The sequence below is a fragment of the Aulonocara sp. 'chitande type north' Nkhata Bay genome, linkage group LG11 (assembly GCF_057382095.1).
Source record: "Aulonocara sp. 'chitande type north' Nkhata Bay isolate Kocher_YH1m ecotype deep benthic linkage group LG11, A_spYH_male_GT1.1, whole genome shotgun sequence".
NCBI classification, from domain to species: Eukaryota; Metazoa; Chordata; class Actinopteri; order Cichliformes; family Cichlidae; genus Aulonocara; species Aulonocara sp. 'chitande type north' Nkhata Bay.
The window spans coordinates 9,219,105-9,245,340 of NC_141354.1; the positions used below are offsets into that span (position 1 = coordinate 9,219,105).

The 26,236-nt window shown below is 45.2% G+C and overlaps 2 protein-coding genes across 2 annotated transcripts; both read left to right on the plus strand.

The window, feature by feature from the left end:
* The first annotated feature begins 517 nt into the window (after positions 1-517).
* LOC147318465 (dynein axonemal heavy chain 5-like) lies at positions 518-9,712 on the plus strand. The gene is made up of 7 exons (XM_086310419.1): positions 518-679; positions 799-903; positions 6,637-6,823; positions 7,104-7,204; positions 8,743-8,924; positions 9,039-9,158; positions 9,236-9,712. Exons 1-7 carry the CDS (start codon positions 518-520, stop codon positions 9,369-9,371), a joined length of 993 nt encoding a protein of 330 aa, XP_086166545.1. The 3' UTR covers positions 9,372-9,712.
* A 1,866-nt stretch (positions 9,713-11,578) lies between these two features.
* Positions 11,579-17,052, plus strand: LOC147318466 (uncharacterized). The gene is made up of 3 exons (XM_086310418.1): positions 11,579-11,720; positions 13,864-13,964; positions 14,048-17,052. Exon 3 carries the CDS (start codon positions 14,246-14,248, stop codon positions 16,895-16,897), a length of 2,652 nt encoding a protein of 883 aa, XP_086166544.1. The 5' UTR covers positions 11,579-11,720; positions 13,864-13,964; positions 14,048-14,245; the 3' UTR covers positions 16,898-17,052.
* The last annotated feature ends 9,184 nt before the right edge of the window (positions 17,053-26,236 follow it).

A 26,236-nucleotide genomic window follows, 5' to 3' on the forward strand; every position in this document is an offset into this window, starting at 1 on the left:
AGGGTCAAACGTGGTCCATTTATAATCATTTATAATTAAAGGGCTGCTGTAATGTTTGATTTATGTTGTATGACACAGAAGTGTATTACTTCGAAAATGTTATGCAATAAACTGTTTCATCAGTTGGAATAATTTAAATGGCTATGTTTGCATGGATAATTGTGAGTAGGATATATGTAAAAAAGTAAGTTAGATTAACTCAACTAATGTAATTTGTCAACTCAATATTACCAGAAATTTTAAATTAATATTAGGTTGCTTAAACTTAATTATGCTTTTACAGGTCAAAGTAAATCATGTTGGTTTGTTGAACTAGTTGAGTTAGCCAAACCTAAAAATTACTTGCTGGATTTACTTAATAATATGCAAAATTTGTAACTTAAAAAGTTGAGTGGAAATTGTTACCTCAATTTTTTAAAGTTGAGCCAACAAAACATTTTTTAGAGTGTGGTAATGAGCAGCCTGCAGAGCTCTCCAACCACCCCGTCTTTAAAGCCCATGAAAGGTTTTCCTTTGCATGGTGAACTTTGGTGACAGAGTGCAGAGGAAGTGCTCTGTCTGCGTCACGTTAAAGGAACCTGAACTCCATCACGTTCTGTATTTCCAGCCTTTACTGGGGAAATGTCTGTTCTTCCTGAGAACCGCTGAGAAGGCCATAACCACCGCTAACATGCAGCAGGTCAGTAACTGGTCTGGGTCACCTACTCACCTGCAAATTTAACAAACTGCACAGACCTCATTGGTTGATTGTGACATGGATGCAGCCAATCATTCTGATCTTCTCGTGCAACCTTCCAGGAAGTGAACTTTGGCGTGTTGGACTGCAGCGGTGGCGGCGGCGTCCTGAACAGTCTGGAAACTCTGCTGACTCACATCATGTTACCTGCTCTCAGGTCGCAGCAGGTAAAACACCTCCATCGATTCAGGCTTTCACTGAGCACAAAAAGGGAGATGTTTTAAGCTTCCAGTGATCACATGATGCCATATATGAAGACTTTGTTGATGGTGGGAAGGAAAAACTCTCTTTAAACAGGAAGAGACTGAAAGCAAAGAAAGGGGCAGGGAGGGGCAGCCATGAGGGGTAAATCCTGTGAAGAGAAGCCAGTGTAGGAGAAATCTGCTGTTTCTAGTCCCTGTCGGGACTCTTGCTGCAGCATTTTGGATTAACTGAAGGCTTTTCAGGGAGTTTTTAGGACTTCCTGATAATAATGAATTACAGTCGTCCAGCCTGGAAGTAATACAGTGGGACAAAAAAGTATTTAGTCAGCCACCGATTGTGCAAGTTCCCCCACTTAAAATGATGACAGAGGTCAGTAATTTGCACCAGAGGTACACTTCAACTGTGAGAGACAGAATGTGAAAAAAAAATCCATGAATCCACATGGTAGGATTTGTAAAGAATTTATTCGTAAATCAGGGTGGAAAATAAGTATTTGGTCACCTCAAACAAGGAAAATCTCTGGCTCTCACAGACCTGTAACGTCTTCTGTAAGAAGCTTTTCTGTCCCCCACTCGTTACCTGTATGAATGGCACTTGTTTGAACTCATCATCTGTATAAAAGACACCTGTCCACAGCCTCAAACAGTCAGACTCCAAACTCCGCCATGGCCAAGACCAAAGAGCTTTCGAAGGACACCAGGAAAAGTATTGTAGACCTGCACCAGACTGGGAAGAGTGAATCTACAATAGGCAAGCAGCTTGGTGTGAAAAAATCAACTGTGGGAGCAATCATCAGAAAATGGAAGACATACAAGACCACTGATAATCTCCCTCGATCTGGGGCTCCACGCAAGATCTCATCCCGTGGGGTCAAAATGATCATGAGAACGGTGAGCAAAGATCCCAGAACCACACGGGGGGACCTGGTGAATGACCTGCAGAGAGCTGGGACCAAAGTAACAAAGGTCACCATCAGTAACACACTACAACGGCAGGGAATCAAATCCCACAGTGCCAGACGTGTTCCGCTGCTGAAGCCAGTGCATGTCCAGGCCCGTCTGAAGTTTGCCAGAGAGCACATGGATGATACAGCAGAGGATTGGGAGAATGTCATGTGGTCAGATGAAACCAAAGTAGAACTTTTTGGTATAAACTCAACTCGTCGTGTTTGGAGGAAGAAGAATACTGAGTTGCATCCCAAGAACACCATACCTACTGTGAAGCATGGGGGTGGAAACATCATGCTATGGGGCTGTTTTTCTGCCAAGGGGACAGGACGACTGATCCGTGTTAAGGACAGAATGAATGGGGCCATGTATCGTGAGATTTTGAGCCAAAACCTCCTTCCATCAGTGAGAACTTTGAAGATGAAACGAGGCTGGGTCTTCCAACATGACAATGATCCAAAACACACCGCCCAGGCAACAAAGGCGTGGCTCCGTAAGAAGCATTTGAAAGTCCTGGAGTGGCCTAGCCAGTCTCCAGACCTCAACCCCATAGAAAATCTGTGGCGGGAGTTGAAAGTCTGTGTTGCTCGGCGACAGCCCCAAAACATCACTGCTCTCGAGAAGATCTGCATGGAGGAATGGGCCAAAATACCAGCTACTGTGTGTGCAAACCTGGTAAAGACCTATAGTAAACGTTTGACCTCTGTTATTGCCAACAAAGGTTATGTTACAAAGTATTGAGTTGTATTTTTGTTATTCACCAAATACTTATTTTCCACCCTGATTTATGAATAAATTCTTTACAAATCCTACCATGTGGATTCATGGATTTTTTTTTCACATTCTGTCTCTCACAGTTGAAGTGTACCTCTGGTGCAAATTACTGACCTCTGTCATCATTTTAGGTGGGGGAACTTGCACAATCGGTGTCTGACTAATTACTTTTTTGCCCCACTGTAAATGCATGAACTAGTTTTTCAGCGTCGCTCTGAGACAGGATATTTCTAACTTTAGAGATGTTGCACAAATGGAAGAACGCAGTCTTACATATTTGTTTAATATGTGCATTGAAGGACATGTCCTGGTCAAACATGACTCCAAGGTTCCTCACAGTGTTACTGGAGGCCACACCTTGGGCTTATCTGTACCTGCTGGTTTCTCTTTGTGGGGTTTGACTGTAGAGCAGCTGTTACATAATGATCTATGAAAAGTCTGATTTGTGTGCAGTGCTCCTCCTGATGCTTTTGGCCTGAATAAGGTAAAAAGTGAAACAGGAAACACATTAACCTTTGTTAAAGGAGCTTGCAAAGAAAAGCGTCTGGACTTCTTTAAGTTGCTTGAAGACGTTTCACCTCTCATCCGAGAAGCTTCTTCAGTTCTAAGGTCAAATGGTGGAGAGTCCCAGATATAAACCTAGTGGGAGTAACCCCCCACAGAGGGACAAAAGGACCCCCTGATGATCCTCTAATCGCCTGAGCCAAGGTGTGAAACTGGGTGTGGGTCCCAATCAGCCAGAGTTTCGGGTGTGTTCATTGTGAAACCTGGCCCCACCTTATCATGCGAATTCCTGAGGTCAGATGGCCCAGGATGTGAGTGGGCGTTAAGGCGTCTGGGAAGGGATCTCAAAACTGGATTATAGATGGCAGAGAGTTGGTGTCGTAAACCCCCGCCTCTGTTCAAAGATGGTCGCTCACAGTGGACATAGATGGCTTCTTTCACTCCTCTTTCAAACCATCTGTCCTCTCTGTCCAAAATGTGAACATTGGCATCCTCGAAAGAGTGTCCTTTATCCTTAAGATGCAGATGGACTGCTGAGTCTTGTCCTGTGGAGGTGGCTCTTCTGTGTTGTGCCATGCGCTTGTGAAGTGGCTGTTTGGTCTCTCCAATGTAGAGGTCTGAGCATTCCTCGCTGCACTGTACAGCATACACCCCATTGTTAAGTTTGTGTTTTGGCGTTTTGTCTTTCGGGTGAACCAGTTTTTGTCTGAGCGTGTTGCTGGGTCTGAAATGCACCGGGATGTCATGCTTGGAGAAAACTCTCCTGAGTTTTTCTGATACACCGGCTACATAGGGGATGACAATGTTGTTGCGTCTGTCCTTCTTATCCTCCCTCGCTGGTGTCTGGTCTTCTTTTCTGTGCCTCTTTGCTGACTTTAAGAACGCCCATTTAGGATAGCCGCGCGTTTTGAGTGCTTCTTTACATGTGTGTGTTCCTTCTTTTTTCCTTCAGGCTTAGAGGGAACATGTTCTGCCCGGTGGTGTAGGGTCCTAATTACTCCAAGTTTGTGTTCCAAAGGGTGATGGGAGTCAAAGAGGAGGTACTGGTCCGTGTGTGTGGGCTTCCGGTAAACGTCGATGTTGAGTTTGCCGTTCTCTTCAATGTGCACAGCGCAGTCCAGGAAAGGCAAACAGTTGTCCTTTGTGTCTTCCCTGGTGAACCTGATGTTTTTATCCACAGCGTTAATGTGCGCAGTGAAGGATTCCACTTCTTGTGTCTTGATTTTGACCCAGGTGTCGTCCACATATCTGTACCAGTGGCTGGGTACTCTTCCTTTGAAAGAGCCAAGAGCCTTCCTTTCCACTTCCTCCATGTAAAGGTTGGCTACAATAGGTGACACGGGGGAGCCCATGGCACAGCCATGTTTTTGTCTGTAAAAGCCTTCGTTGTACTTGAAATATGTAGTGGTGAGGCAGAGGTCTAACAGTGTGCAGATCTGATCGGGTGTGAAGTTGGTCCTGTCCTCCAAGGAGCTGTCTTCTTGTAGTCGTTTTCTGACAGTCTCCACGGCCTCCGTGGTGGGTATGCAAGTGAAGAGAGAGACTACATCAAAGGACACCATGGTTTCATCTGGATCCAGGGTAAGTTTCTGGACCTTGTCGGTGAAGTCGGTGGAGTTCTTGATGTGGTGTGGGGTGTTCCCCACGAGAGGAGCAAGGATGGTAGCAAGGTGTTTAGCAATGTTATAAGTGGCTGAGTTTATGCTACTGACTATGGGTCTGAGTGGGACAGCTTTCTTGTGGATTTTAGGAATGATGCAGGGTATGGCATCCCCTGGGTAAAGGCGGTGATATGTAAGGCGGTCAATAATTTTGTCCTTTTCAAAGTCTTGAAGGCAAGCTATAACTTTCTTTTTGTAGCTGCTTGTGGGGTCTCGCTTTAGGGCTTCGTAGGTATTGTTGTCACTGAGGAGAGTAGTGATCTTTGTATGGTAATCTGTAGTGTTTAGGACCACGGTGCATCTTCCCTTATCAGCTGGTAAAACAGTGATGTTGTGGTCTTTGCTCAGGGAAGCGACGGCCTTCTTTTCCTGTATTGTGAGGTTGGATGGAGGGACTTTGGCACTGGAGAGCGTGGCTGAGACTTTCATCCTGATTTGCTCTGCTTCTGTCTGTGATAATTTATTAATCCGTATGGCAGATTCTGTGGCTGTGATGAGGTCCACTATGGGCAACTGTTGTGGAGAAATGGCAAAATTGAGTCCTTTGGCTAATACTCTCTTTTCAGGTTCAGTGAGAATCCTGTCTGAAAAGTTCTTAACCCATTTCTCCTGACTGACTTCAGGTCTGTTTTCTTCTCTGGGTTGTGTAGGTTCAGGATGAGGAGTGTGTGTTTTTGAAAGCAAGGTGTGAAATTTCCTGCGTTGTCTTTCTTTTCCTTTAGAGTGTTGGGCCCGCTGAGCCTTGTCCACAAACTTGTAAACCTCTTAGAGATTGGAGAGGGTAGAAGGATTTCCAGTTCCTGCAGGGTCTGGCTGATCTTGATCTGGAGGGCATCTATGGTGAAATGGACCTGTCTTATCCTTTCACTTAAAAGGTGATTTTGTGCTCTCTGTAGAATCAAGTCTGCTCTGTATCCCCTGACAGTGGATCCAAGGCGCAGGCTCTTAGGAACAACTCTGCTTTGTCTACATCTTAGGTTGAAACGGAGATGGTTCCTATAATCCGCTAGTTTCCTTGATTCCCTTTCATACTCCCGCACCAGTTGAAGGGTGTTCCTCCCAAAATGTACGGCAATATGTCTGTGAAGGTGCAGCGTATGTCTGTACAGTGCAGCGAGGAATGCTCAGACCTCTACATTGGAGAGACCAAACAGCCACTTCACAAGCGCATGGCACAACACAGAAGAGCCACCTCCACAGGACAAGACTCAGGAGTCCATCTGCATCTTAAGGATAAAGGACACTCTTTCGAGGATGCCAATGTTCACATTTTGGACAGAGAGGACAGATGGTTTGAAAGAGGAGTGAAAGAAGCCATCTATGTCCACTGTGAGCGACCATCTTTGAACAGAGGCGGGGGTTTACGACACCAACTCTCTGCCATCTATAATCCAGTTTTGAGATCCCTTCCCAGACGCCTTAACGCCCACTCACATCCTGGGCCATCTGACCTCAGGAATTCGCATGATAAGGTGGGGCCAGGTTTCACAATGAACACACCCGAAACTCTGGCTGATTGGGACCCACACCCAGTTTCACACCTTGGCTCAGGCGATTAGAGGATCATCAGGGGGTCCTTTCGTCCCTCTGTGGGGGGTTACTCCCACTAGGTTTATATCTGGGACTCTCCACCATTTGACCTTAGAACTGAAGAAGCTTCTCGGATGAGAGGTGAAACGTCTTCAAGCAACTTAAAGAAGTCCAGACGCTTTTCTTTGCAAGCTCCTTTGACTACGATGACCTGGATGACTGAGAACCTTCACAGACATTAACCTTTGTTGTTATTGCTGACTTTTGACCCTGTGCCCAGTCGTGGGGCTCTGTGCAGGATGGCGCCTCGTGTCCACACGTCCAGTCCTTTCTGTCCTCGGTGGATCAGTTTGTCAGTAATCTGAGCTCAGCCCGACTGAACATGGAGAGAAAGTTACAGCTGCAGCACGTGGAGCTTCCTGACGCCATCAGCCAGCTGAGCAGCCCTGCAGACTACAGAGCAGCAGGTATGAAGCTCAAGCTGTTCACATCTCACACAAACAATAAGACTGTTGGAAATACAGGAAACATCGTTTAAAGGTTTAAAAATCAACTCTCAGGTAAATCAAACCAGTTTATCTGTGGAAGCTGAAGGAAGAATCTGACCTGAGACGATGGCTTCTTTGAAATAATGAGTCCGTGTTCACGTGTGTTTGGAGGAACTCGTGTGTTTCACTCTCAGCTAATAACAGTGAGCTGGTGGAGTGTCTGGAGGAGGTGTTGACCCTGTGGACCAATCAAATCAAGCAGGTACTGACGGAGAGCAAGCAGATGAGAAAAGAGGCCGACGACATCGGGCCGTCGGTCGAGCTGGAGCACTGGAAGAGCCGCACGGTGACCTTCAACAGGTAGACGTGTCCTCTCAGCTGGATCTCCTGTAGCGTCAGCATTTACAGGTTTCACTTTAAACTCAGTTTATCAAACATGATCTGACGTCTGTGGACAGAAGCTCCTCAGACCTGGAACAGTTTAGTCTCCACTCTGAGACTTCAGGACAAAACCACTTTTACACAATATAACTTTCTGTTATTTCTCTTTCTGCTCTTTAAAGTTGAAATGTTCCAAAATATTCATGTGTTTGTTTGTATAATAGTTTTTAACCCTTTCATGCATGAATTATGACGACATCAATCAGGATTCTTTCTTTAGTATTTTTATTCATCTTTAGGGATGAAAAAAGATTTTTGAACTTCATTTTCTTAAACATGTATTTTTCCATCTTGGTTTGAAGAAATGTTTTGCGCACTTACACTGGCTGACCAGTAGGTGGCAGGTATGGAGCGACACATCAGAGTCCAATATAGAGTTTATGTGCAAGTACGACATCAACACTGCCACGAATACAAGCAAACAGCCTTTGAACAGCTGTGTGTGTGTGTGTGTGTGTGTGTGTGTGTGTGTGTGTGTGTGTGTGTGTGTGTGTGTGTGTGTGTGTGTGTGTGTCAGTCTGCTGGAGGAAGTGAAGGGCTCTCAGGTGAAGAGGTCTCTGGGGGTCCTGCAGGTGGCTCAGTCTGGGTGCCTGCATGCCTTCAGTTCACAGCTGTTGTCTCGACGATGCTGACATCATCACTGATCGATTTATTGATTTATCAGGACAGAGACATCACTGTGGTGGCCAACGAGGCAAAGGACAACGTCAAGTATCTTTACACCCTCAACAAGTTCTTTGGATCTGTGGAAAAATCCACTCCTGTGAGAAAAACACTCTTCATGTCTTTCTGTATAAAACCGTCTGCAGCTGTTTGAGTCCTTCATGATTGTGAGGAACAGAAAACAGTGAAGACATCGTCACACATCATTCACAGAGAGGGTGTAGTCACAAGTCACAGCTGAGACAAAGGCCTGTCTGTAACTTAAGAAGAAGAAGAAAGAATTAAAGTGACTGTTTAAAAACTAAAGACTTCTTCTTTTCTTTTCTCAGTTTCAGACTTTTAAAAATGTTTAAAAAGATCAAAGAGACAAACAGGTTTCAATAGGACAGAGATCACAGCTCAGTCTGAGATGTTCCAGCTCTGATTTATCAGCAGTATTTCTCTGATTGATCTTTTTTATTAGTTTGTATTTTCTGTGATGGTGAATTTGTCAGTTTGTGCTGATGAGTCGGGTGTTTCACCTCCACCAGCTTCTTTTTTAATGGTTTTTATTATTTCTTCTTTTGCATCGTGTTCTGATGACAAACCGTTTTCTTGTTACTGGATCAGATATGGTGGATACAGGATTCTCCAGCTCAGCCTGAATGTGCATTTATTTGATCTCTACATGTCAGTAATGAGGCTGCTGTCTGTTCCTGCTGTGTCAGCAGCTTTGTTTCTCACACTGAAGCTCGTATCAGTCACCGGACAAACCGTCTCTCATCCTCCGTCTTCCTTTTCTCCTGGCTCCACAGACCAGGATGCTGGAGCACATTCCCAGTCTGATGAACGGCATCAAGATGATCCACGTGGTGTCCCAGTACTACAACACCTCAGAGAGGATGAGCTCACTGCTGCTCAAGGTCACCAACCAGATGATCAGCACCTGCAGGAGCTACCTGCTGCAGGGCATGAGGCGTGTCTGGGAGCACAGCAGGTACCGCAGCACACCTGAAACTTACATTAGACTTAAACTCCTGTTCAGATCGTCATAGAGTTTAGACTCAGACTAACAAATAGACTCAGTAACATGTGTGTGTGTGTGTGTCAGGCCGGTGCTGCTGCAGAGAATCTCTGACTGCTGTAATCTGAATGCGGCGTATCAGCGAAGCTTCCACAGCGTCAGAGACAAACTGAGAGAAAACCCTGAGAACAGACAGTTTGACTTCAGGTGATCAGTAACTGACTCTGAGTCAGAGCGTGTCAGCAGCGTCACGCTAACCTTTACACACGTGTGTGTGATTTCAGTGAGAACTACATCTTCGGGAAGTTTGACTCTTTCTGCCGCCGTCTGGAGAAGATGGCCGACATGGCGTCCACGCTGGAGAGCCTGGCTGCTCTGCAGAGCATGAAGGTGGATGATTGTCAGATTAGAAACAAGTGACTCCATCAGATATTCATCAATGCACAATAATAATTATAATAAGACATTTATAATATAAAAATGGTCGAATTAAAGCCAATGCAAAGCTACAGTGATGAATGGACATTTGTAATGATTTTGTATAAATGTATTTCCTCCTTTTATTATTTATTAATCGTGTCAAAAGTCTATTTTCCAGTTCTTCCATTTCAGTGTGACAGAAATGAGACGGATTCAAACTGAGCTCAGGTGGAGGGCGTGGAGAAGATCTGTGTTCGCTACCAGACCATCGTCTCCACAACTGAATCCAAGACCTGTGACGTCCTGGATCAGCGCAAACTGGAGGTGACTTCAAGGGGAAACAATAGAATAAGATAAACAGAATAACATACGATACAAAATAGAAAAATACTATATCTGTCATTTATGACAATAATCATTGAATTATACTTTGAATCTCAGTGTTTACGTGAATCCTAGTTTGGTCTTCACAGTATTGGCCAACAATAACAATGATTGATTGGATCATTGATCACATTTATTTTTTAAAATCAGCTGAGAAAAGATCTAATTTCAGTTTTTCATCAGAGGTGAAGGTCACCGACTGCCAGACAGTCACGGGACTTACAAAGATACAGAAGACTTGATTTTCAGTCTCATCATGTGCATCCCTGTGCTCTGCTGCCAAAACTGAATCTTGATTTCTTTGAAAATTCTGAAATGATTCTGATCATTCTCCACTTTTATTATTATGGTCTGTGTGTCAGATTGGGCCTGAATATTATTCCAGATATGCTTCCTGACAGAAATCTTCTTCTTTTCTTAATCCTGTGCTTTTGGAGCAGCTTTGTGCTTTCAGTTTCTGTAAAAGTGTGTTAAGAAAACAAAAAAGGCTCTACAGTGTGTTTGTGGTTTGGTGTTTTAATGGTTTCTTTTTCTTTGTAATAATAGAAAAGCTGGTGCTCAGAGGAAGAGGGCGGCTTTACTTGTGTCTGTTAGGATGCCTGGGTCGTTGACCCAGGGGTTTTGAGTTTATTATATTATTTATACTTTCTAGTTTTTGGTTTCTTTGAGTTCTGTCTTATAGTTTATGTCTCTGTCTTCTCTAGCTGCTCTGTCTCCCCTGTCAGCTGTATCCCCTTGTCTAGTTCGCGTCTCTGTGTGTCCTTAGTGGCTATATCCCCGTGTCCAGTCAGTGTCTGTGTCTGCCCTGGTCCCACGTCTCTGTTCCCTCTGTTGCAGTGCGTGCGAGTCTGTGTCTTTGTTCTGTCTGTGTTATGTGTTTCCTGTTTTACTTTGAAAGTCCATGTCTGATGTTAATGTGTCTGGTTTTGCTTCCCCTTGTCTCGTTAGGCCTGATTTGCCCCAGCTGTGTTTCCCTCCTGTTACTCATTCCCTGATTGCTCCTTCTGTGTATTTAAGCCCTGTGTTTCTCTGTGTCCGTGTCGTGATCTACCGTTTTCCTAGCTGTGTGTTCTGTCATTCCTCTAGTTTAAGTTTGTTTTGAGTTTTTTCAGTTATGTTATATTTTGAGTCTTAAATTAAAGCCTTTTTGAGTTCACTTCTGTCTCCAGGGTCTGCACCTTGGGTCCTATTCCTGCCTGCACACAGCCACACCTAACAGTGTCAGTGACAGAAATGAAAAGAAGCTGAAATGAGTGAGAAGGACGATGAAGGAAACATCTGTGCTGTGTCTGCTCTGTAAGGAGAATCTCTGTGTTTCTTTGAATTCTTGCACTTTGACTGTCTGCTCTCCTGATAACTGATGATGGAGGAGAAGACATGAAAAACAAAACAGCTGAATAGAAACTACTGACTCTGCAGGACCCGTTGTCCTCAGTCACCATGTTGACCTCAAAACGTCTCAATCACAAATGTGGTGTTACAGATGTCACCAATTACAAGCCAAATGTTGTGTATTACAAATGTGTTATTATCATGTAATTGTAAGTTTGTATGCTGTGTTATCATCACATCCTAAAATAAGAGCTCTTTAACACCTCAGCAGAGATCAGGTGCTGTTGTTCTTTTGAACACTTCACCTTTTAAAACACTGAAAATGATAAGAAATGAGAGGCAGAGTGAAGAGAAGGGGCTCAACACACATCCTAGGGGAGCCTGTGTTCAGTGTTCTTGTGCTGGAGGTGTTGCTGCTGACCTGTCTGCTGTCTTCCTCTCAGGAAATCCAGCAGCCAGTTACACAGCGAGGTGCTGATGCCCAGCAGATCCAGTTTGTGAATGAGTTGCTGGGGAAAGATGGTGTTGAACACTGAAGTCCGTGAACATCATTCTAACGTATGAGTGTCCAGATGTGTGAGGGCTGAATAAGAGGACAGTTGAAATGGCATCCTTGGTCGAGAGGTTTGACCGGTATGTGACTGACATGGATCCAGGTTGGAGGGAAGTTTTGATTTGATGCATGACTAACTGTTCACAGCTCTTCATAATGATGGAGGTGAGTGGGACCAGACAGTTGTCCTTCATGCAGGAGGGACACGACTACTTCAGTACAGGAATAATGGTGGAGAGTTTGAGGCTTGTGAGAACAACAGCCTGACTCAGTGAAGGATTAAAGATGTCTGTGAAGTATGATTGGACTACAACAACCAACATTCATCAGTCCTATAAATGAGATTGTCACGGTCTGTCTGACAGACCGTGGGGATATGGGGGAATGAGGACCCAAAACGCATGGTTCTGCGATGCAAACGGTGCACTTTATTTACAGTGAAGGTAACAGATGCACAATAAATCCCCTTTGCTCCCTAGACTCCCATGTGTGTGTTCCCCTCCGACGTCCGTGCTCGTGCTCCCGGCAGTTGTGTTTCTGCACACCCTGTGCGTGCTGCCCTTCTGGTCCCTCGTTCCACCTGCAGGACAATACAGAAGCAGCCGTTAAACACTGAACCCGCGCGCACACACGATCCGCACTTCCTAATACTACACACTGACTTGGAGTCTTAGCTTAATGATCCCGCGCCAGTGGGAGCTCCAACACTCTCCTAAGTAGCTCCCCCGACGAGCCCTGATCACCAACAGGTGTGTGGCAGGAACTTCAGGTGTGGCCAGTCCTCCTGCAGGGCCACACCCATCAGGCCTGCATGTGGCTGTTCTCCATCCTCCAGCCACACATGTACACACCCTGCCTCTACATATGAGTGGAACACCGAACACAGCATAGTGCAGAAAAACACACATCCCCAAATAACAACAACAACACTAATAATAATAATAATAATAATAATAATAATAATAATCCATCCTGCTCACGGACCCCCGAGTCCTCCAGAGCCGGGTCCGTGACAGAGATGGTGATATTCACACAGGTCACTTTTTGATGGGCGGAGCAATGTAATTACGCACTGACTGATTTGCGCGTTTAGAATTTACACATTTGGTTTTTAAATGCTTTTCTTGTTTGTTTCACTACTAATATAGCTACTTTTGGATTATTTATGTATTTATTTATGTGAGATGTTCTTTTTTTTATTTTGTATTTGTTATTTGGTCGAGTGTGTAAGACAGATAAAGACTGGAACGGCCTGTAAACACAGTTATAGTGGAAAAAAGAAGCCAGTTTCTCTGTTTCCCTCCCACTGTGGTGTTTTTGTTCTACATTTGAATCAAATGTTTTGGGTTTTTCTGAACACAGACTGCTGCCTATGCACTTGTACCTTTATTAAAAAACAAATATTTGATGGAAGTTGAGTCTCTGAAGGCACACAGGTGTTTGTGCCAAGCAGGAGCTCTCTCTAAAGCACTTGTTGGTAAAAATGAATCCATTCAGTGTGACTGGACCTTCATGTTCTCTACCTGATCTCCCCTCATGGCTTTTTTTTACCAATGTTACACTACAGTGCTATTGATCCGTATCCATCCCCTCCCTGCTCAGCATGACCTCCATGACTGTTAGTAATAAAATATGCGTTCCTGTGGGTTACTTTGGGTCGATAAACCTTTTGGAGAGTGTGCGCACGGCAGCATCATCATCACAGTGGAGCTTCATCACAGCTTAATCTGTAGGAGTTGTGCGGGACTGTGGGTGTTCAGAGGATGTGAAATGGCCCTGCCCCTATAATCTGAGCTTTGTCTTGAACTAGAAGAGCTAATCTGCCTATGGGGCCTCTTAGAATAGAAACAACAGTCTATTCAACCAAGGCTGCTACTAAACGAGATGCACAGATGTGGCCACACATCATTCTCCATATGTGATCCTCTCGGGCACCTGCTTCAGGCACTTGTAGCATCAAATTAATCCAAATTAATATAAATTTTATATAAAATATGATGTCCAAATCACGGACAAGCAGCATCCCACCGCTGTTTATGTTTTTAAACCGATTTTGCACAGAGAAGCATTTTTTGAAAACTGTATTGATTAGGGCTGTTCGATATAACGATATTGTCACGGCCAGGCGGATCAGCTGCACACTGATCAGCCCTCTCTGTTTCTCTCTTTCTCTTCCTCTTCTCTCTCGCCGGGGCGGAACTCACTGTGGGTTCACGCCCTCAGCCCACGCCCTCGGGAAATGAGACACCTGGGTCTCATTAAGGGGAGCAGCATTTAAGCCAGGAGGTGACTGCTGTTCGTCGCTGGATCGTTGTCTACCACGCGTTAGTGAAGTCAAGCTACAGCAAGTTTAGTTAAGAGTGTTTTCCTTTGTGCGTCGTTCTTAACCCTGTCTCCCTGTCTACAGAGCTTCCTGGATTTCCCCCGTGTGATTCCCGTGTGGTAGTGTCGGAGTGTGAGCCTGTGATCGTGTGAGTGGATACTCTGAAGAACGCGTGCTTTCCCCTGGACTTCCCTGGAGACCCCTTCTCCCCCCACTCAGCTGTACATAACAACCCCCCCCCCCCCGCACATTCTTGTATATACACTCCACACTGACTCCAAGATGGCGCGGCCACGTCCAGACGCCTTCCTGACCGCTCCGCTCCGACTACGTGACATGAGGGACTGCAACATTCTGTGCTTCACGGAGACATGGCTGTCCCCCACCGTGCCGGACCAGGCCGTAACTCCGTCGGATTCATTCTTTGTGCTCCGCGCGGACAGAACGGCAGAGTCGAACAAAACCAAAGGTGGAGGAGTGTGTTTCATGGTAAACAGAAAGTGGTGTGATGCCAGGAGCATTTCTACTCTCTCCAGCGGCTGCTCGCCACATCTGGAGTTCCTGAGCATTAAGTGCCGCCCTTTCTATCTGCCCCGTGAGTTCACCTCAGTCATCGCCACGGTGGTCTACATCCCACCCCAAGCGGACACAGGTATGGCTTTGTCCGAATTACATGATGTGCTGAGCTCGCTTCAAAACAAGGACCCGGGCGCAGCCCTCATTGTAGCAGGAGACTTTAACAAAGCGAACCTCAGACAAGTCATGCCAAACTTTTACCAGCATGTCTCGTGTCCAACGAGAGGGGATCGGATTTTGGATCACTGCTACACGCCATACAAGCAGGGCTACAAAGCTGTCTCACACCCGGCTTTTGGGAAGTCTGACCACAACGCCATCTTCCTCATTCCCCAGTATAAACAAAGCATACGGAGGGAAGACGTGACCAAGAGGGAGGTAAAACGGTGGACTGCCCAATCAGAAGCTACGCTACAGGACGCACTCAACGACGTAGACTGGGACATGTTCAGAGCATGCGCAGTCGACATCAACGAGTTTACGGAAGTAGCAGTATGCTTCGTCAATATGCTAGCGGAGGAGATTATCCCCACTGCGAGAGTCACCACATTCCCAAACCAGAAACCGTGGATGGACAGATCGATCCGCACTGCAGTAAACGCCAGGACCGCCTCCTACAACGCGGGTCTCACCACTGGCGATATGAGCGCCTACAAAGCGGCCTCATACGGCGTGCGGCGCGCGGTGAGAGATGCCAAACGCAGGTACCGGGAACGTGTGGAGTCCCGCTTCCACCAGGGCGACACACGGAGCATGTGGCACGGACTACGCACCATTACGGACTACAAAGCCAGGGACACTGCACCGATCAACGCCGACTCTGCATTCACCAACGAGCTGAATCGGTTCTACGCCCGTTTCGAGGTTAGCCAGGCGGCTAATGCTATCTACCGCCTGGCTACCGAGGACAGTGACGTCATCAGCGAGAGACCGGTGACCAGCATCGCGGAGCATGACGTCCGAGCGGCACTGAGGAGAGTGAACACAAGGAAAGCGGCGGGGCCAGACGGCATCACCGGCCGTCTGCTGCGCTGCTGTGCTGACCAGCTAGCAGGTGTGTTCACTTACATCTTCAACGAGTCCCTGGCGAAGTCTGTGGTCCCCACATGCTTCAAAAGATCCACCATCATCCCTGTGCCCAAGAACAGCAAACCCTCATCCCTGAACGATTACCGGCCAGTTGCACTGACCTCGGTAGTAATGAAGGTGTTTGAGAGGCTGCTGAAGAACATCATCTCCTCCTCCATCCCAGACACCACAGATCCGCTGCAGTTCGCCTACAGATCCAACAGATCCACAGAGGATGCCATCGCCCACGTCCTACACACCACTCTCAGCCACGTGGACAAGAAACAGGGTAACTATGTGCGAATGCTGTTTGTTGATTACAGCTCAGCGTTTAACACAATAGTGCCCTGCAGACTGTTCACAAAGCTGAGGGATCTGGGACTTAACAGCCGTCTGTGTGCATGGGTGTTGGACTTCCTCACTGGCAGAACTCAGGTGGTGAGGGTGGGCAGGTGCTTCTCCAACAGCATCACCATCAACACAGGAGCACCTCAGGGATGTGTCCTCTCGCCACTGCTCTACTCCCTCTACACTTCAGACTGTGTGGCCACCCATGGCTCCAACTCAATTGTGAAGTTTGCTGACGACACAGTGGTGTTGGGTGCCATCTCCAACAACGATGAGGCGGCCTACATGGATGAAGTGAAGAATCTGGCATCGTGGTGCCAGGACAACCACCTCCAGCTGAACGTCAGCAAGACCAAGGAGCTGGTGGTGGACTTCAGAAGGGGTCAGCACAGAGACTACAAGCCCATTATCATCAATGGAGCTCCAGTGGAGAGGGTGCAGTCCTTCAAGTATCTTGGTGTCCACATCTCCTCAGACCTGACATGGGCTGCCCACATTCAGGTCCAGACCAAAAAGGCTAGGCAGCGCCTGTATCACCTACGACAACTGAGGAAGTTCAGGGTCTCTCCAAAGATCCTCAGGATTTTCTATACAGGCGCTGTGGAGAGCATCCTCACACAGAACATGACATCGTGGTTTGGGAACAGCTGTGTGAAGGACCAAAAAGCTCTCCAGAGAGTGATCCGTACAACAGAACGCTGCTGCAGGATTGCTCTCCCCCCGCTTCAGGACACCTACACCAGGAGATGCCGGACTAGAGCAGCGCAGATACTGAAGGACCCGTCCCATCCTGGCAACAAACTGTTCCAACTTCTGCAATCTGGTAGAAGGTTCCGCATCTTCCGGGCAAGGACAGAGAGACTCAAGAGGAGCTTCTATCCCCAAGCCATCCGTGCCCTAAACACACACACCCGCCCTCTCACATCATCTATAATTGACTGAGACAGGACTCTTCCAGACACTAAACCAAGGCACAATGTACATTTCAATTCCTTTAATTTTAAATATGTCTATATTGTCTATCCTGTAAAATAGTCAGATTGTCTATTCATATTAATGTACAGAATTCACCTGCTTGCTGCTACTACTGCACATTCACCCAGTGTACATATATATATATATATATATATATATATATATATATATATATATATATATATATATATATATATATAAAACACCCAGCACGCCCCTGCGGGCAGTTCATCCTTCAAGCTCGGGTCATCTACCAGAGGCCTGGGAGCTTGAGGGTCCTGCGCAGCATCTTAGCTGTTCCCAGGACTGCGCTCTTCTGGACAGAGATCTCCGATGTTGTTCCCGGGATCTGCTGGAGCCACTCGCCTAGCTTGGGAGTCACCGCACCTAGTGCTCCGATTACCACGGGGACCACCGTTACCTTCACCCTCCACATCCTCTCGAGCTCTTCTCTGAGCCCTTGGTATTTCTCCAGCTTCTCGTGTTCCTTCTTCCTGATATTGCTGTCATTCGGAACCGCTACATCAATCACTACGGCCGTCTTCTTCTGTTTGTCTACCACCACTATGTCCGGTTGGTTAGCCACCACCATTTTGTCTGTCTGTATCTGGAAGTCCCACAGGATCTTAGCTCGGTCATTCTCCACCACCCTTGGGGGCATCTCCCATTTTGACCTCGGGACTTCCAGGTTATACTCGGCACAGATGTTCCTGTACACTATGCCGGCCACTTGGTTATGGCGTTCCATGTATGCCTTGCCTGCTAGCATCTTGCACCCTGCTGTTATGTGCTGGATTGTCTCTGGGGCATCTTTACACAGCCTACACCTGGGGTCTTGCCTGGTGTGATAGACCCCAGCCTCTATGGATCTTGTGCTCAGAGCTTGTTCTTGTGCTGCCATGATTAGTGCCTCTGTGCTGTCTTTCAGTCCAGCTTTGTCCAGCCACTGGTAGGATTTCTGGATATCAGCCACCTCCTCTATCTGCCGGTGGTACATACCGTGCAGGGGCCTGTCCTTCCATGATGGTTCCTCGTCTCCCTCCTCTTTCTTGGGTTTCTGCTGCCTGAGGTATTCACTGAGCACTCGGTCAGTTGGGGCCATCTTCCCAATGTATTCTTGGATGTTCGTTGTCTCATCCTGGACTGTGGTGCTGACACTCACCAGTCCCCGGCCCCCTTCCTTCCGCTTAGCGTACAGCCTCAGGGTGCTGGACTTGGGGTGAAACCCTCCATGCATGGTAAGGAGCTTTCTTGTCTTTATGTCAGTGGCTTCTATCTCCTCCTTTGGCCAGCCTATTACCCCAGCAGGGTACCTGATCACGGGCAGGGCGTACGTGTTGATGGCCCGGATCTTGTTCTTACCATTCAGCTGACTCCTCAGGACTTGCCTGACCCTCTGCAGGTACTTGGTGGTTGCAGCTTTTCTAGCGGCCTCTTCATGGTTCCCATTTGCCTGCGGGATCCCCAGGTACTTGTAACTGTCCTCTATGTCTGCAATGTTGCCTTCTGGTAGTTCAATCCCCTCAGTTCTGACTACCTTCCCTCTCTTTGTTACCATCCGACTACACTTCTCCAGTCCGAACGACATTCCAATGTCATTGCTGTATAGCCTGGTAGTGTGGATCAGTGAATCGATGTCTCGTTCACTCTTGGCATACAGCTTGATGTCATCCATGTACAGGAGGTGGCTGACAACTGCTCCGTTCTGTAGTCGGTATCCGTAGCCAGTCTTGTTAATGATCTCACTGAGGGGGTTCAGGCCTATGCAGAACAGCAGTGGGGACAGAGCATCTCCTTGGTAGATCCCGCACTTGATGGTGACTTGTGCTATGGGCTTGGAGTTGGCCTCTAGTGTTGTACGCCACATCCCCATTGAGTTCCTGATGAAGGCTCTTAGGGTCCCATTGATCTTGTACAATTCTAGGCATTCCAGTATCCAGCTGTGGGGCATTGAGTCATAGGCCTTCTTGTAATCAATCCAGGCAGTGCACAGGTTGGTCAGTCTGGTCTTGCAGTCTCGGCTGATTGTCCTGTCTACCAGTAGCTGGTGTTTTGCGCCTCTGGTATTCTTGCCAATTCCTTTCTGTGTCCCGCTCATGTATTGACCCATGTGCCTGTTCATCTTAGCCGATATGATGCCTGACAGGAGCTTCCATGTAGTACTGAGGCAGGTTATTGGTCGGTAGTTGGAGGGGACCGGTCCCTTCTTGGGGTCCTTGGGGATCAGGACCGTCCGGCCTTCGGTTAGCCATTCCGGGTGTCTCTCGTTAACTAGCAGCTGGTTCATTTGTGCTGCCAGACGCTCGTGGAGTGCAGTCAGCTTCTTCAGCCAGTAGGCGTGAACCATGTCGGGCCCTGGTGCTGTCCAACTCTTCATACTGGAGACCCTTTCTTGGATATCTGCCACTGTGATGGTTACTGGACCCTGTTCAGGGAGGTCGCTGTGGTCTGCCCTCAGATCCTCTAGCCACTGAGCATTGCCGTTATGGGTTGCGTCCTTCTCCCATATGCTCTTCCAGTATTGCTCCGTCTCCAGCCTTGGTGGTGCTGTTCTCTTATTGTTCCCTTGCCACTGAGAGTACACCTTTGCTGGTTCTGTGGAGAACAGCTGGTTTATTCTCCTGCCTTCTATCTCTCTGGTGTACCTCCTCAAGCGGCTGGCCAAGGCTGTGAGTCTTTGCTTGGCAGTTTCCAAGGCCTCAGGTATGGACAGCTTGCTGTATTTCTTAGGCACCTTATTTGTCGCACCTTTCTGCAACTCTGTTAGTTGGCTAACCTCCCTCCGTGCTACTTTGATCTTGCCCTCTAGCCTCCTTCTCCATGGGGGGTACTGCACCTTGTGGCTGTTCAACTTGTAGCCAAGCACTGCTGCCGTATTGTAGATCAGCTTGTTAGTGTCGGTAATCGTGGTTGTAGGTATTGCCCGTAGTGCTGCATTAACATCATCTAGGAGACCTTCTGAGGGTACTTCACGTAATCTTGGTAACCGGCTACGGGGGATCCAGGTTTCAAGCTTGGCCATGATCCTATTTTTCAGGTCAGTTCCTTTCGCACTCAACGATCCTTCTCCTATCGCACTTGGGGCTGTGTACCCAATCTCGGGTGGGGGTGATGATATCTCCCCCCTGACCTGGCGTCCTGACTCCTCCTTGCCGTAGCATTTGTGTTGTACCTCGTCAATCTCTAGCTGTGAGAGCAGTCCCTTCTTTCGAATGTTGGAACACTGAGCTACTAGTTGTTTCGCCGTCATTGTGGATGTTGGGTATCGAAGAATCCATAGGTCCCTCATCCTATTCATGTAGCCCCTTCCGCCGGGGTTACTTGCGTAGTAGCATTCCAACAACGCCCTGTTTTCGTCTCTTGCCCACCGATGCCTTCTTGTTCCAGTAGCCCACCAAGATACACTTTACTCGTCACAATGAGACTTCTTCCCCGTCTCTGTCGGTCCCTGCATCCTCCCTGTCCTCATCGTCTGTTGTCTTCGTCTCCTTTATCAATCATCATAATTTTACCATCTCTGTGCAAGTCTGAAAATTTCTTTATTAAATCATAAGATTCTTAAATTCCTCGTCACAAAACATGACATCACTGTTTTGTACATTTTAACAATTTAATCCCCACATTTGTGAAAGAAAAGCAAAACACTTTTTTGAAAAGTCTGTAACAAAACCTGATCAAGGTTATTTAAATGCTGCAAAAGAAGAATGGATTGGAATAAAAAAAATACATATCCAAACCTTAATTACTGGAGGAGAATAATGAGTGATGCTCATAGTGAGTAAAAAGTAAACTGAGTGCATTTTTTGGACAGAAATTCACTTTTAATATGTATGTATAATATAATACAGATGCATAAAAAACACTCCCGAAACACAATAAATTATTACAAAATATAAAAAAAAGAATATAAAAATGGAGACAACTTTGCCTGTAGTGGAATGTATACAATGCATGAAAAAATCTTTATTGCAGATACTAATTTTGTGTTGTAAGATTTATGAGTTTCATGCTTTCATAGTGGTCCTTGGGAGAGCTTGACATTTTTATCAGGTGGTACACACTGTAAAAAGTTTGAGAAACACTGATAAGTGTATGTGTGCTTTTGGAAAACGTTTAAAGCTGCAGTACAGAATCTTTGAAACCAGCTTAAAACATTTTTAGAATATAAACAGAGCTTCTGCTTCTCTTTACAGCTCCTCACTCCACCAGGGCTGTTTGGCACTTTCTGATAGTGTGCAAATGTGATGTACGTACTGCGGCAGTCATACAGACAACTGGACGGTCCAAACGTTGGCCTACCTATTACTGGCTGAGGTTTCAGTAGAGTTGTGGCTGAACCACATAAAAATATGTCATTAATTTTAATTTCCCCAATCAATGATAATGTTATGTTGGAATGTTGTTAAAGAGGGTCAAAAATGTTTCAACCCAGTTTGTTTTGCAGATTCTGTACAGCAGCTTTAATATAGGGAGGACACAACTTCCAGATTGTGTGAGTAAAATCAGGTTTTTTTTCTCTTTGTCAGTTTAACAGTTTCTGTTGTGCCTGTCACTGTTCCCTGTCTGTTTTCTTACCTGGTTCTTCCTGACCTTGTACTTTCTCCTCACATTCCCCTCTTTGGACTGACAATCATACACAAATAGATTGTATCAGGCACGTGCAGGGGGGCTGGAGGGGCTTGAGCACCCGCCCCTTTCCTGATGGGTGCCCAAAGTGCCCTTTTGATGAGGCAACTTTTAAATTTTTTTTTTTAAATTTATTTATTTTTTATGTGTGTGGGCGTGCGGAGTCCTGTCGGTGCCCCTCGACAATAATATATATATGGGCTCAAAATGTGGTCATAATTATTTTGTACTTGTAAAAAAGATTTGTATGTGTAAAAAAGATTTGTGTGTGCGTAAAAAAGATTTGTATGTGTAAAAAAGATTTGTGTGTGCGTAAAAAAGATTTGTGTGCGTAAAAAAGATTTGTATGTGTAAAAAAGATTTGTGTGTGCGTAAAAAAGATTTGTATGTGTAAAAAAGATTTGTGTGTGCGTAAAAAAGATTTGTGTGTGGACTTAAAAAAAAACCCCTGCAAGTTACAAGTACGGATTTTGACCCTATTTTTCTTCCTTTCATCTGATTGGTCAATGTCATGTCAATCACATGTAACAATCCAATCAGAGAACAGATGGGTTTGGCTGTCGGAGGGGCGCTTTTTTGAACTGCAGGTCCTTGAAGGGTGATACAGTTTGAAGCTGGAGGATCGCTATATAAATATCCGATAGCAGCTAGGTCCCCTAACTTTCAGTAGCTGTTGAAAGGAAAAAGTTGTGGTATATCAGTGGTTAGAAATACCATTATTAGGGGAGACCGGGGATAGTTGTAACATTTTTGACATTTCTGTCTGTAAATTGGAGCTCTTTTAAGGTAGTGGATTCAAAATGTAATGCAAAGTATTTACATGTCTCTGCTATTAAATAGTGCAGCTATTTTCTCTGCAGCACAATTACCCATTGCATGGTATGGTCTCAAACACAAAGAGTGAAATGTTACAATTAACCCCATAGTCTGGGTTAGTTGTAACATACCCCGGGGTGAGATGTAACACAATGAAATAAGGGTACTAACAAAATATTAACATGTAATCTTTGTTTATTCAACACATGAATGCACTTAGAGCCATTTATGTAGCTCTGTGTGTGTGTGACAGAATGCAGAAATCTAGCTTTTGAACATATACCAACCCCCCAAAAAAGACAAATTATGGAATTTTCTGCAACTGAATATTTCATTAATTTTGGTTGGTCTTCCTTGAGTTTGGCCTCATTGGCTCAGTGGGCATTATAACCTACAACTCTTGCACCAATTTTGAACATAACAATGAAGCTGAAAAAATGTAGTTGTTCACCAGCATCGCAATTCCATTACTTTTTATCATGGCTTACCTTGGTGTGGTTTGCAAAGTGCTTCAGAAAGATGAGGAAATCTGTTTCTTGCACCCATCCTGACTTATTTCCACTACCAGTACTTCCTACTGGTCCATCTCTGACACAGAGGTCTGCATAATGTATGTGTGGGAACACAAACAGTGGAGGAATTGTGTTGCCAATGGCATTAACCACATATACAAATGTGACCAGTGAACCTCTCTCTGCTGATGTCGTTGCCCCAACTTGTTTAATATAAGTTAAAGTAATAGTGTGGTAAGTTGTAACATCTGCATTATTGTTACAACTAACCCAGACTGTTGCTGTTACAACTGACCCAGACTCCTATAGCCATGAACTAGCTAACATTAGAGCCAACGGCTAAAACATTACATACAAACATACAACATACAAATAACATAATTCAGGTTTGATGAGTTTAACTGCAAAGCAGATAATGCTTAGAAAAACTTACTTTTTGGCATACAAATTACTTTTTTTTGTGTTAAATTGTCTGTGTGTGACAAAATGTGCTGATTTTTCACATGTGATAGCAGAACTGAGTTGGGCGTGCACAGGATGAGTCACATCATTTGAAACTTAGCCCTGATTGGAGAAATTGGAAGTGTTACAACTGACCCACGTTACAACTATCCCCGGTCTCCCCTACTTTAGGATTAGTTTAACACAAAGTCGGGGCTGACCCAGGACCATTGCTGTGAGTCACAGTGCCCAGCATAAAAGTCCTTTCACATCGGACGCAGGATGTGCTGCTAATGCTAACTGCTAACTAAAAGCAAAGGATCCAGAATTTGTTACGCTGGCTGCTGGGCTCTGTGGGTTTTTGCAGCAGCTCAACCTGTACTAGATGCACCTGCTCCTTGTCTTTTCTATCTCTGACTTTATGTCCTCTACAAGAGTTTGGTTTTTTTGCTGGTTCTTCAAATGTTCAATAAAAACATGTATGCTAATTCAGGGAGAATGGACTGCCATACCCGTTTGTGAGCGAGGGAGGGAGAAAAAGGAAAAGTATGAGCTGTCACCGAGCAGAAACGGGAGATGGAAGCATGTAAATATAATAATAACCATTGCAGCCAAGAAGAGTGCCTGAAGAGCCCAGTTGCTATGCTATTAAGACTTGACTGTACACTGTGTTCGCGTTTTTCTCCGAAACAATAAGTTCCGTTGAAGCAGCCTTTCAACGCCTCTCTCTGTCTCTCGCTAGCAAAGTTCACCCAGACAACAAAGTAAAGCTAGTTTTTGACACGAACCCGACGTATTAGCCAGAGGTCCCTTTACTATGGTTCGAAGCTGCGGACCTGTTTTATATACGCACAGAATAGTTTTCTATACGAGATTGCTTCAAAAAGTGCAGCCTTACCTAATGTCCACCCTACTGTTACTCATTTATATTAAGATTTAAACATCTAGTTGGTATTGGTACGGCGAGTAACCTTCAGTAATAAATCACACAGCAATAGTACATTCATGTAGTTGTAAAAAGCATGGTAATATATTACGTAATCTAAAGTATTCAGAATACATTACTGTCATTGAGTAACGTAACGAAATACGTTACAAAATACATTTTGGGGCATGTAATCTGTAATCTGTAGTGGAATACATTTTAAAAGTAATCTTCCCAACACTGGGTAAAGATAATATGAGGAGACACGATGAAGAACATTTCTAAGTCTAATTAAAGTCGAATGACATAGTTTTAAAATAAAATATACCTCAGATGTTAACTCTGAGGCCAGACTAGATTGCTTTAAGATTTTAAAAGAGGCATTTGAAAAAAATCAAGATGACAATTTAGTCATCACTACTGCCTTTAAAGCAGCAGCTGAACGGCTTCATAAAAGCTTTTAACACTGCTGAAAAAAACCTGGCGAGTTTGGATTTCTTTGGAGGATTCATGAAGACACTGAGATTCATTGCTAGGTGCTTCAGAATAGTGTCGTAAAAAGATGAATCTTCTGATTTCAGTACAGTGAAGAACTTGTCCAGAGATCCAAACTCCTTGATAAGGCCTATTAAATCCAGTTCTTTGTATTCTTGAATGGCCAAGAAAGACACAAGGCTCAAAGTGGTCAAAGCTCAAAAAAAAGAGCTTTAATTTTACATATTCCGGAATATGGAGACCTGAACACACGAACACACAAGCTCAGGTCTCAAGCAGAAAAAGGAAGCCAGGTTATTTATGTACTTCTCAACGTCACACCACACTTTAAGTTTCGATCAAACACTCTGCTTAGTTTCACTTTCTGCCTGCAGTTACCGCGCTCAAAGCTGGCCCTCTCTTATACCTAAACCAATATAATCAGCAAATAAGATTCAAAATATATATTTCAAAACTCAACAGGCGACAGCTGTGGCCTTAATTAATTTATCCATGTTGTTGTTAAGAATTTCCAGGGATTTAGTGCATCTCACTTCAGAAAGTACCAAATCTGTCAGATGGTTGATAGCTAGGCTTAATTCTTCTGGATCCAGAAAATATTTGGTTTTCCTGTGGGATTTCTGCAAGATTCTCATATATAGAAAAGCACTAAATTCATTGGCAATTAGCTTAGCATCAGGTGACACTAACGTTTCTGACAGTTCTTCCTCTTTGTTTTCAGAGGTTGCTGGCTGACTTTGACCCTCTGTGGGTTCAGTGTGAGAGACTGATGCCTGCTCATTGCTTGTATTTGAAACCAGGTCCAGGTCTACTGCACTCACAGACAAGACTGGTTGATTTGTGAGAGCTTTAACCGATTGTGACTGTGATGTAGACAGTCTGTCGCTTGTTTCACCAGCATCTGGTCCAATCATATCTTCTTCCTTTGATGGAGTCAGCACTCTTACTATATCTTCCACCAGAAATTTTGTCATTTGTAATAGTTTGGGCTAAAGTTTCATTCTCCAACCAGAAAAGAAGGTTTTGTAAGAACCTTTCCACTGAATCTTCTACGAGCACATATGGGACCTCGGGGTCTCTAAGACCTTACAGTGGCCCTGTAAGGTCTTAGAGATGTCATATGCTGAGACACTACCCATTTGCATCGTGGGGACTGGATATGTTGACTGGACATGATTGTACACTTTTTCTGTCAACTTCCTAGAAAACATCTTTATTTCCTTACTTTACCTTAAGGTGTTCTGCCGAGGTTAATTTACTAAACAGTTTATTCACAACTGGCATGACAGTTCTAAATTTGAGTGGAGAGGAACTTTTAACTGTGTTTTCTAAGGTTGGTGATTGTCTGGGAACTTCTGGGAACGTTTGAGTTGTGAAACATGAAACACATTGTGGATACGCATGGTCCTGGGGAGCTTGAGACGCACAGAAACGGGGTTAACAACGGAGTCTACTTCGAACGGTACTGCTGTCCAGGTGAGTATGCCAGAG

Bases quoted from the DNA above. Each gene is read 5' to 3' on its own strand.
- LOC147318465 (XM_086310419.1), top strand. From the start codon at position 518: ATGGTGAACTTTGGTGACAGAGTGCAGAGGAAGTGCTCTGTCTGCGTC. The intron at 680-798 runs GTCAGTAACTGG...GCAACCTTCCAG, and splicing joins CCACCGCTAACATGCAGCAG to GAAGTGAACTTTGGCGTGTT. The intron at 904-6,636 runs GTAAAACACCTC...CCCTGTGCCCAG, and splicing joins CTGCTCTCAGGTCGCAGCAG to TCGTGGGGCTCTGTGCAGGA.
- LOC147318466 (XM_086310418.1), top strand. From the start codon at position 14,246: ATGGCGCGGCCACGTCCAGACGCCTTCCTGACCGCTCCGCTCCGACTA.